At 43.2% G+C, this 12,025-nt stretch overlaps 1 protein-coding gene across 6 annotated transcripts in view; it reads right to left on the reverse strand.

The window, feature by feature from the left end:
* Nucleotides 1-12,025, reverse strand: part of PTPRB (protein tyrosine phosphatase receptor type B) — a 118,737-nt gene that overhangs the window by 6,506 nt on the left and 100,206 nt on the right. For all 6 annotated transcript variants that reach the window (XM_055239626.2, XM_055239625.2, XM_055239630.2 and 3 more), the window contains 5 exons: nucleotides 11,536-11,612; nucleotides 9,421-9,555; nucleotides 8,242-8,364; nucleotides 7,889-8,052; nucleotides 5,453-5,588 (listed from right to left, as the gene is read on the reverse strand). In XM_055239626.2, the coding sequence (XP_055095601.1) occupies nucleotides 5,453-5,588; nucleotides 7,889-8,052; nucleotides 8,242-8,364; nucleotides 9,421-9,555; nucleotides 11,536-11,612 (635 nt within the window). The remainder of the gene's footprint in view (nucleotides 1-5,452; nucleotides 5,589-7,888; nucleotides 8,053-8,241; nucleotides 8,365-9,420; nucleotides 9,556-11,535; nucleotides 11,613-12,025) is intronic.

Consider the following 12,025-nt stretch of genomic DNA (forward strand, 5'->3'; position numbering starts at 1 on the left):
GGGATATTACATTACTTTGGGACCTTAGAGGTAAGCTGTGAATGAACTCTAGTACATTTGTGCTATGGCCTATTAATAAGTTATTTAACAATGATTCACCATGGGCTTTGAAACAAGTTAATATCCATTAATTTGCCTTGCCTTAAATATAAATTCTTCTTTTCCCAATAGAACATCCCTTTGAAAATGATTACTACTAAAACCGTGAGATTGTTAATGTGCTTCTCACTTTATTCTTAATGAAAAGTAGACAAAATATATGAATCTCAGATCACAAACGATAATTTTTTCTTAACTGGTGAAGGCTTGGCTTAGTGTTGACACATTCAGTTCCATTCAATTTCATCAATATTTGGAGTATTAGATATTATTTATAGTATTACAGTCTTTTTGTGATCCCTGAGTGCATGGCTTAGTATTTAGTGAACAAATACCTATAAGATGATAAACGTAAGATAAAATTGTGTATAAGGTTTCATACAGGAGAGAAAGCCATTAGGTTCACTTTGAGGGGAGGAAACTATCAAGCTAAAGAGAAAAGGTGATATTTATAAGAATTCAAGCAAAGAGGTAAGGCAACATACATAAAATTTCACATATATTCTGAAAACCATGAGAAGTCTAGTGCAGCTAAAATGCTGGTGGCGTGGGTCATGGGAAACCCCTCGAACAATGCCCCAAATGGAACCTGAGGTCCTTAGTCCTACAACATCTCAGTGTCTCCTTCCCAGGAGAAGCAAATGAGGTTGAGACTGTGACTATCATCTATTGTTCTTTAACAGGTTACTGCTCCCTGAATGTGTTTCTCAGGGTCAGGCTGCAAATTTCCCTCAAAGCAGCCTAAAAGAAGAAGGGACCCTCACAAATCCCCTGACCAATGCCTCTTTGTTTAGAAATGCTTGCTGTTTGAAAACTTCTGAAGACCTGCATCCCTTTGTATCTCAAAGACAGAGGTAAGTTGAAGTTCACTGTCACCATGGACCCAGAAAAATAATACAAGGGGTCCAAATGTCCTCTGTCTTTTGCTGAAATAGTCACCCACAGGGGCTCAGCCACAGATCACACCCCTCTGCACCCACTCCCATTACCAAATGCCAGCTCCAGGACCAGGGATTCTGAACCTGTAGAAACAACTCAACTTCAGCAGAGGCTTAAAGCAAGGCAGATGATACTAGGTTGATGCAAAAGTAATCACGGTTTTTGCCATTAAAAGTAATGCAATTAAATGCCATTAAATGCAATTTATGCATTTAAATGCCATTAGAATGCAATTAATGCCATTACAAGTAATGGCAAAAACCGCGATTACTTTTGCACCAACCTAATACCTGGCTAGCATTTGGAATTTTGTTTGAGAAAAAAGGGAGAGAGAAAATTTTATCTTACTGCAATGTTTATTATGATGGAAAGACTGAAAGTGGATTCTGGCCCAGGTGGGTAAACCTTCCTTAATTTGGCAGACACTAAACACTGGTGGTGGCTAGTACAATGACATGAAGCTGGAGGAGTAAGTTGGGGCCAGGTTATAAAGAGACTTGTACCCAGGATGAGGTTTGAACTTCATTTTACAAGCAGTGGTGAGCTTTTCACAATTTTTTTCACGATTTTTTTGCAGGGAGCTGGCAGAGTCAGCAAGGGAACTTTGATGGTGGCAGTGGTGGCGAAGGATCATTAGGGCAGAGCTGAAGGCAGGAGACCCACTAGGAGGCTACTCATTAGCAGGGCTAATGAGACTTGATAAAGGGCTGTGCAAGGGCAGTGGCAGTGGGATGAGGGGCTAGCTCCAAGGGAAGGAAAGGACTTTGTGACTGCTCGGATGTGAGAACTGGAGGAAAAGAAATCCACTCCATTGAGCTCAGGAGTTTGTGCCTAGCCTGGTCAACATAGTGAGATCTTGTCTCACCACGTAAATAAACAAACAAAAAATAGAAATAATAAATGCACATAGCCATGCATGTAAGCATGCCAGGTGTGGTGGTGCACACCTGTAGAAGATTGCTTGAGCACAGAGTTTGAGCCCAGTCTGGGCAACATAATGAGACTGCATCCCTTAAAAAATATAAGAAGTCAGCTCCCTGGCTTGGGCAAACACATGGATGGCAATACTGTTAAATGAAACTGGAAGGTGCAAAAGCAGGAGGAAGGTTTTTGTTGTTGTTTTGTTTTTTGAAAGACAATGAGTTTGGCTTTGATCTTTTTGAAGTTAGGCTGTAAGGCTTTTGGGGGGATCCATCTGGTAGGCAGGCATATACATGTATGCCGAAGCAGGAGATTAGATTTGGGTAACATGAGCATGTACGGGAATAGAGAATATCACAAAGAATGCAGACTGAGAGAAAGGGTGGTGCCTTGAGGACAAAACCTTGGGGAACTCAAACATTAAGAAGGCAAGCTGAGGAACTAAGCCACAGTATCCTCAGTGAGGCAGGAGGAAAAGGAGAACAGAATAGGGAAAAGACAGAGTTATTTCTAAGGAGAAGGAGGAAGAGGAACATTGTGTTACCTCTGCTCTGAAAGTCAGCCAGTGATATTGACAGTAGAGTCTCTCCTAGTTGCCAAAATGCATCATGAGTTTGGGGCAGGTGTATGGAGGTGATACATGGCCCAAGAATCCTTTGACAATTACTAGAGCACACAAATACACACAGTTTGAGACTATTTACAACATGAGAACCTCCTCTTCCCCAAGTTACAAATTAGTTAGGGTTTGAGTTTGTGAAAGTGACAAACTAACAAAATATTAATGCTGACTTTTTAGCAACATAATTGTAGGATATTAGTTCATTCATTTAAAAGATTAAAAAATATTGAAGATATAGAAGAGGAAAACAGGTTCCCACCCTCTAGGAATGCATAGTCTTGTGGAGAAAGCTGAAGGATAATAATGATGATACAGGGTAATAGAATTCTGCAACCTTTGATGAAATAACAACTAGGCACAGGTCATCAGTGGCTGCTAAAACCATTAAGTGAAAGGTTGATGGGGATAATGAACTGTCAGTTTCCTCAGCGCTGAAAGAGAGACAGACATGGTGATCTGCCTTCTGATGTCATGCAACAGAAAGCCCTCAGCACCACCCACGAAGCATTGAGTTTAATCAGGCCTCTAGATCTAACCACCAGCTGACAAAATCCATGGGAAGTAGAGGAATACATCACCACCATGAAAAAGCAATCAGCCACATCTAGAATGTGGGAAAATCTACCGAACAAATGAGCTGGCTGCTTTAACAAATAAATATCATGGAAAACAAATGGGAGGGAGGATTATAGATTAAAAGATGTCAGAGACACTGCAACCAACTGAAATATGTAAACTCTGGATTCTAATGAAAACCAAATAATGTTTTTTTATAAAATAATTTTTTGAGATAATTCGGGATATTTAAATACTGACTGGATATTAGGTGATATTTAGGAATTATGGTTAAGACAGATGTGATAATGACATTGTGGTCATAATTTTAAAGAGTCTTTATCTCAAATATATACATATATATGTATACCTGTTCACATGTACACACATATATACCCATACATATGTATATATATGCAATATGTAATATCACATATGTGCACATATACACATGTACACATATATGACGTGTATTACACATGTGTACACATACATATGTGTATATATGTATATGTGTATTTAAGGATGAGATAAGTGGGATTTGCTTTAAAATATTTCAGTGTCTGGCCAGGTGCAGTGGCTCACGCTTGTAATCCCAGCACTTTGGGAGGCCGAGGCAGGCGGATCACGAGGTCAGGAGATCGAGACCACAGTGAAACCCTGTCTCTACTAAAAATACAAAAAAATTAGCCGGGCGTGGTGGCGGGCGCCTGTAGTCCCAGCTGCTCAGAGAGGCTGAGGCAGGAGAATGGCGTGAACCCGGGAGGCGGAGCTTGCAGTGAGCCGAGATTGCGCCACTGCACTCCAGCCTGGGCGACAGAGCGAGACTCCATCTCAAAAAAAAAAAATATATATATATATATATATATTTCAGTGGGGTAATGTCATGGGGTAGGGGAACATTAAATGTGGGATACAGATGGGAAAAGAACACAGAATACTGATAATTGTAGAAGCTGGAGTTTGGGTACATGGAAACTCACTATACTATTTTTCCTAGTTTTGTGTATTTTCTTTTTAAAAATTTTTTGTGGAGATGGGCTCTTCCTATGTGGCCTAGGCCGGTGTCAAACTCCTGGCCTCAAGTGATCGGCCCCCGCCCCTCCCGGGCCTCCCAAAGCACCGGGATTACAGGCATGAGCCACTGCCACTGTACCCAGCCATGTTTTGTATATTTTTTTAAAACAATTTCGTAATAAAACATTCAAAATATGGTGGAATCATTGTTATAATGAAAGTACTCCCAGCCCAGGACAATAGTGGTGGCAGAGGTTCCTGCCTGCAGGAGGCAACGATGCCATTGTTTTGCCAAATGTGAGTTCTGCAGGATATTTTTACTTTTTATTTTCATTTCTCTGGTTCCATTGTTACTGGCGTGAATGCAGGATATTAATATGTGCTGCACAAGAAAAGAATTCAGGGGTCAAGGTGGTTTTGGGATTAGTGGGTTCAATAAAGCTCAAAGGGGGCCTTGGCTGCAGGAAGCTCTCTTTTTATGGAGCATTGCTGTCTGTGCATTGTCCTTGGGTACTATGGCTCTAAGAGGGGACACAGAAGCATGTAGAACTTTTTACTTTTCCAACCATGGATTTTTTTTTTAATACAGAGGATTTTGCATAGTTACTTGGAGAAAAACTTGTGAAACACGAAGGTAAGAGAACTTGAGCCTTAGAAGGCATTGATGCGGAGGAGTGAATGCTTGGTCTCTATTTAGGAAGAGATCTGACCCTGAGGCTAGTACGCTTATAGCACACTCAAGGGCCCAGGTTTCTCTAGAATAGTGCCCAAGCCACCTCAGCCACTTCACGGCTGTGGGCTTTGTGCAAAGCCCGTAAGCTTTTGGCCCTTCATTTTCTAGTCTGGAAGTGGAATATAATATGTCTCGCTTGGTTATTGTGAAAATTTAATGAGATAACATGTTCATAAATGCCCTGCAAATGTCAAAGTGCTGCACAAATGGAAGCACATGGTCTTTACCATCTACATACACTCCCTTGGGGTCTCCCGAAATGGGGGTGTAGGTGGAGGGAGTGGGACTGGGGAAGAGAAGAGATTGGAATCTTTTTCTTTCCTAATTGAAGTTCTTATGCTCATCTGCCAGCCTATCTTAAAATGATGCCCAAGATGGTCACCTTCAAGACCAGTGAGATTTGTTTTAAAATAACAAGTCTTAGAAAATATCTATATTCAGTTCTTTTTTTCTCTTCCTAATGTGTCATAGTTATTTCCCCTTGTCAGATTAAAGTCCCGGGTATTTTTTTGTGGGAATATAGTGGGGAGGAGGGTGGCCTGTAACTTTCAGTCTATAACTCTTACCTCAGTCTGGACCATGTGAACCCTGTGAAGTCTTAGGTCATGCACTGCTCCATAAATGTCCACAGAGTCTTTGGAGTCTAACTGCTGGAGGATTCGGTCCAATGCAATAAAGGTTCCAGTCCTACCCACACCAGCACTAGAAGAGATGGCAAAGGAAGATCGAGCCTTTTTATTAAATTTGCCTTTCAAGATTGCATCTAGTCTGGCACAATCTTTTTTTTCCCTTCCCAGTTATGGGAGAAGGTAGGAATATTTCTTTCTCTCATTGTGCTCTTTTTCTCTTAAATAAGTTTAACCTAGAGTCCCCCAACCCCACCTCCCCACAGCCTTCTATCTCTTTCCACTCCCTTCCTGTCCCTCCTCCACTCTACCAGGGATAAGTATTGCTCTGCACTTACTGTGTATCATTTCCACTCATGTTTTTAATACTTTTCCTACATACAGGTAAATCTATAAACAACATTTATGTTTCAAAAATCTACTGAAATGGTAACATATGTGCTTTAGGTATCTTTTTGTCAACTTTCCTACTCAATATTATGTTTTCAGATTTATGTATATTGCTACATATAGATCTTCTCCTTCCTTTCTTCTCTCCCTCCCTCCCTCTTTCCTTCCTTCACAAGGTCTTGCTCTGTTGCCCAGGCTGGAGTGCAGTGGTACAAGCATAGCTCACTGCAGCCTCAACCTCCCAGGTCCAAGCAGTCCTCTCACCTCAGCCTCCTGAGTAGCTGGGACCACAGGCACGTGTAACTACTCCCAGCTAATTAAAAAAAAAAAGATTTGTAGAGATAAGGTCTCCCTAATAGTTGCCCAGCTTGGTCTTGAACTCCTGGCCTCAAGTGATCCTCCCACTTTGGCCTCCAAAGTGTTGGGATTACAGGCAGGATATACCACACCCAGCTGATCTAATTTCTTTTATCACTGCTAATCCAGTGGCAGTGAGATCACTTTAAATTTTTCTCTATTAAAACATGTTGCAATGAACATGAATATATGTGGAGATTTCTCAGCAGTCGACACCTAGAAGCAGGACTCTTGGGTTGGTCATGGGCATGAACACCTTCAGCTGCACTAGGGATTGCCAAATTCCTCCCCAAAATGGTTGTGTCATCTGGGGATTTTTGATACACACATTTATAAGATAACAGTTCTCCAGTGGTCCTGGACAAAAATGCCTGCCATTTTTCAAAAAGCAGAAAGCTCTGAGGTGAGTGCCTCACCTTCCTATTAAAAGTGTCAAGGTTCCAAGGACATAGGAAAGCAGGGCTCCTAGGGTGCTGGGCTGACAGGGAGGTGATGAGTACACTTGGCATTTCTCTTACTGTTGCAGTTCCCTGCTCCATGTTTATTAGTGCCATTCAGTTAGGGCTATCAAAGTGTTGCTGCAAACATTAATTAGCTAAATACCAGCCTCCCCAGAGAGAGAGAGATTTCACTTGTTAGGTTGATTTTCTGGACAGACTGAAGCAAAGAGAAATCAAGAGAACAGAACAGAAATTTAAGAGAAAAAATTAGGTGCTACAGATGGTAATTGCTGTGCTGTGGTTTGAATGTTTGTGTCCCCTCCAAAAATTCATATTGAAACTTAATCTTCAATGCAACAGTATTAAGAGGTGGAGGAAGTGATTAGGTCATGAGGGCTCTGCCTTCATGAACGGGACTGGTGCCTTGTGAAATGGTTGGAGGGAACTAGCTAGGTTCTTTTGCCCTTCCATCCCTCCCTCCATGTGAGGACACAGCCTTTGTCTGCTCTGGAGGACACAGTAACAAGGCACCATCTTGGAAGCAGAGACTAAGCTCTCAACAGACACTGAACCTGCCAGTGCCTTGATTTTGGACTTCCCAGCCTCTAGACTATGACAGATAAATTTCTATTTATTATCCAGTCTGTGGTATTTTGTTTTAGCAGCACAAATAGACAAAGACATGCTACTAGACCTGGAGGGAAGATTAGAAAATAAATCTTGAAGGATAGATAGGACTTAGGTGGAGAAGAGAGATAAAGCCATTCCAAAATGGAAGAATGGCCAGAGGCAAGAATAAGCTTGTGTGCTCACTTTCCTGGCTAGAATGTGAAGGTAGTTATTGGGAACTTAGATTGAAGGTGATATGCCTGATGATGGAAAGCATGGAATTCCCATCAGGACTTTGCATTTCAGAAAGTAGGAAAAAAGCAAGAGGGAGAGAGAAGGCTGGAGAGTGAGGGTGAGAGAGAGGTTACAGGGGAAGAAAGTGGAAAAGGAGAAGTCAGGGAAGAGAAATGACGTTGGCAGAAGGGGAGGAACGTTATAAAACCCTCTGGGGGCGAGGCAGGCTGGTTGGTCCAGACAAATCCTCCACCCACCAAATTCCCCATGCTTATGTATTTTTCCAGACTCCCAGGCACAACCCCCTTATGGCTGCCATTTTATTGGCTGCTAGGTTTCCTAGTACCTGCAGTGCACCACAGTGGGCCCAGCACCCGGGCTTCTGTTGATGTAGTCCCTGACAGTTCTCACAAACTGGATCAGAGACTGGGTGGTTTCCGGGACTCCATGGTCTGGCCACACCGTATAGTGAAAGTGGCGGATGAGTCTGTGTGCATCAAGCTGTTCCTCCTGTAAGAGCAGAGAGCAGGATAAAACAGGAACTGTCCAATGCAAACCTTCAAACTTGGCAACTGAGCCATGGAGCAGTTCCTATGGGCTGAAACTACAAGAGAAGAACCAGCAAAAATGGGGTTCTTCACAGATTTCGTTCATCTCCCCAAGCTTGGTTGTTAAATGAAGTCAAGCAAGCTAACATACACTGCATATCTTAAACTCCCGGATGGTCCACTCAGGCAGGACGGACTCTGAGAGCATCTGCAGGATGAGGTCCCCATAGTAGAGGGAATCCTGGTCCGCTGGCCAGTAATGGTCACACTTTACCTAGAACAGGACAGACAGAAAAAACGTGAGTCAGGAAAAGTGACTCCTTTGTGAACCTGAGGTTTCCCTCCTCTAAATGTCTTCCTGAGTTAGTTAGGAATCTGGGATCGGCTGCTAAAGCAATTTGACCATCTACTTTATATTTATTAACCTTCTCATGGCCAGTGCTGAAGCTGAGGTGCTGCTCCAAGTGAAGAGGAGAGCCTGTACAAGGAGCACCCCTGACTCCAACCTTTGGGTTCACTCATTTTTTAGGCCCAGTGATATACGGCTTGAGTTTTTTTTGTTTTCTTTTTTCCCTCAGCATTTCAGTTCCACTAGCAGGTAAACTGTGGTTCACAATTCATTGTTCTTTCTAAAGAAAATCTAGTTGGGTAGAGGAAGGCACTGTCTTCCTGGCCCTTCTTTGTTCATATTTTTATGTCACTGTCCTAACGTGGGCCATGTGCCAAGAGATCTTTGAGAAGTTAGAACGTTTAGCTAAGCTCACCTTTACATGTATACAGACAAGGGGAAGAGGATTGTAAGCATATATTTACTTAGCACAGATACTGGGCACTTTATACGTAATCTCTCTTTTAATCCTCAATATTTTAATCCTCAAAATAACCATATAAAGTAGATGGTAAGTGCATTACAAGGGGGTTTGATTGATTTGTCTGGATTATTATTTTACTTTGTGTCTGCCAACACAGTCTACAACTCACTTCTCCTTTCCTGGGATGAGGGGCAGGTCCAGTGACTCTGGCAGGGTCTCTCCCCCAGCCATACACTGAAGAATGGAGTAGCCAAGTGGCCAGGTAATTTTTGGTGTAATGGGCACTGCCGATAAACCCAGTCCTCAAATGGAAACAGCTTTGACTGGAACTTCAGACCCAGAATCAGGCATCACTTGGGTTTACTATTAGAGTCTTTTGAACAGAGTGGCATAAGTCACTAACAATGTTCTCACATGATCCCTACTTGGTTTTGCAGGGTTTCACTTTGATGATGGGGTAGAATTCTATCCAGGTGGCAGAAAGCAAAGCTTGGATGTTAGGAAGGCTGTTTACTCACTCGGCCCTTCTCAACACACTGGGTCACCATGACGATGTTGTGAACGTTTTGTTCCCACACCATTTTCCAGAAGTCATCCTTGGTGCCAGGAAGCGGTCCCTGAGTGACAATGTATTCTCTTCTGAAGTTGTTGCCCTGCAATGAATTTACAATATGGAGAGTCAGAAACAATGGGCCTCTTCAGAACTATCAACAAAGAGTTCTTCAGATTAGATGATAGGGAGGTCTCTGCCAAGTCTCTGACTTCAGAAAAAGATACTAATACAAGTGTCAAGGCTTGGGAGCAGGAAGGACAAAGGTCAGAACATTAAACTAGTGTTAAGAGCCACATTCCCTTTTACTTGCCTGGGTCTATTCTGAAAGCAAATGGGGGACTCAGGCAATGATCTAGAAAACACTTCACCCTCAATTATATGTGTGTGTTGAGGGGTATTTGTGTAGACTGTTTGTTTGAGGGACTGATCAGGCTCTTTCCCTATTTAATGTAGAAGAGTGTTAGTCATTTTGGATAGTCAATGTCAGAATAATTTGGTAAGATATGTCATCCGCAGGAAGCATCACGGAAGAGAAACCACTGTTGACTGAGCATCTACCATCTAATGTGTTGCGGGTCAGGGCTGATTTAATCCAAACCACAGTCCAAGAGCGGGATATTTTCATCTACTCCTTCTGCACTCCAGCAATGACAGCAATTCCTTGTCAATTCTAGTCGAAGTTATTTCTCTTTGTCTTTCCTCAGGGTCTCCACATTATGTCACCTCTGCCATCGCCACCGCCGCCCACCCAAACACTGCCTCTCATCTGACCAATCCTTACTTATCCTCAGCATGGTCCCTGCTTGGCTGAGACTTTTATCTTTCTCTCTGCTGGGGAATATTCTCCTCCAAGATGCCCCACGGCAATCTCTAGACTCTCGCTACTGAGTGCGGTTCTCAGACCAGCAGCGCTGAAATCACCAAGAGGCTTGTCAGAAATGCAGACTCCGCCGGGCGCAGTGGCTCACGCCTGTAATCCCAGCACTTTGGGAGGCCGAGGCGGGCGGATCATGAGGTCAGCAGATTGAGACCATCCTGGCTAACACGGTGAAACCCCATCTCTACTAAAAATACAAAAAATATTAGCTGGGCGTAGTGGCAGGCGCCTGTAGTCTCAGCTACTCAGGAGGCTGAGGCAGGAGAATGGCGTGAACCCCGGGGACGGAGCTTGCAGTGAGCAGAGATCGCGCCACTGCACTCCAGCCTGGGTGACACAGCGAGACCATCTCAAAAAAAGAAAAAAAATACACAGACTCCCAGGCCCTGCCTCAGCCCTGCTGGATCAGAATCTGCCTTTTCACAAGATCCTCAGATGACGCAGACATCTTTCAACGTAGGAGAGGCACTGCTGTGGCAGGTTTCCCATGCCATTGCCTTTTCTTGCCTCATCTCTTCTGAGAGTTCCTTTAGGGTCAGGATTCCATCTTATCCCATGCCTGTAAACAGCTCAGTTAGCACTTAATTTCTAAGTGTTTATTGAGTGAATGGATGGTTGCTTGAGGTAAATATTATTATCCTCAGTTTTTGGAAAAGAAAATGGAGGCCCAAAAAGGAGACATAATGTGCCGAAGGCCACAGAGTCAACAAGGGGCAGAAGTGGGATTCAAACCTAGACTTGTTTGACCTGAAAGCTTTTTCCACTGCAGTATGCCATAGGAAGGTGGCAAGATGCTAATCAAAACCAGAGCCCAAAGATTTGATATAACCTTTGAGTTGTGTCTGTGGTTGTGAAGATTCCAAATAACATGGGATCAGCTTCTCTAGCTAGGCAGCTTTAGCAGGGGAGGTCCATCTTCCTTAGGAAGCTCTCATCTTGGTTAAGGACTGCAGAGAGTAGATGACCTATGAAAATGCATCCTGGGCTCATTATAATTTCATCTGACTATAGCCATTGTGAAAAATGTGGCGTAGCAGGAACTAAATTGGATACCCCATTTTTTTATGGCATTTGGACATGCTCTTCTGAAATTTACAGGTGTTTCCAGACCTAAGAATAACGGGAACATGGAGGAGTGGCATCTCCAGTGTAGCCACCCACCAAAATCTCATCGCGAACACTGTGGCCTAGTGGGTCACTTACAGGGATGTAGCTGGCATTGATGTAGTCAGAGCAAGGATCATCATCTACATTGGAGAGCTTCACTCGCGTGGCATCATCTGGAAGGAGAGATTTGCTGCTGAGTCTTGGAGTGATTTTTCTACAGTTTATGTGACGTGTGTGATGTGCCTTAGCTCTGATCCCCACAACAGCCCCAGATGGGAAGTGATCTTATCTCCATTTTGCAAATGAGGCTCAGACAGGATAACTAACTTGCCCCACGTTGCATAGGTGGCCTATAACCAGTCAGACACAGGAGACAACATGAAGCCCCATCTGTGCTTCCCTTTCTAACATCACATTTGCCTGATGGAGTGGCCAGCTCCCTTTCACTGCTGGAATGAATACGATCCAGAAAACCGACCTTCTATTGCTTTACCTAATGGGGTAAGGAAATTTAAGTAGAAATTGCTAACTGAAGGCTTTGCTAAGCAAACCCAGGTCTGCTTGATGTCAGAGCCCTTGCTGTTAA

This window comes from Symphalangus syndactylus, chromosome 13, assembly GCF_028878055.3.
Source record: "Symphalangus syndactylus isolate Jambi chromosome 13, NHGRI_mSymSyn1-v2.1_pri, whole genome shotgun sequence".
Classification (NCBI taxonomy): domain Eukaryota; kingdom Metazoa; phylum Chordata; class Mammalia; order Primates; family Hylobatidae; genus Symphalangus; species Symphalangus syndactylus.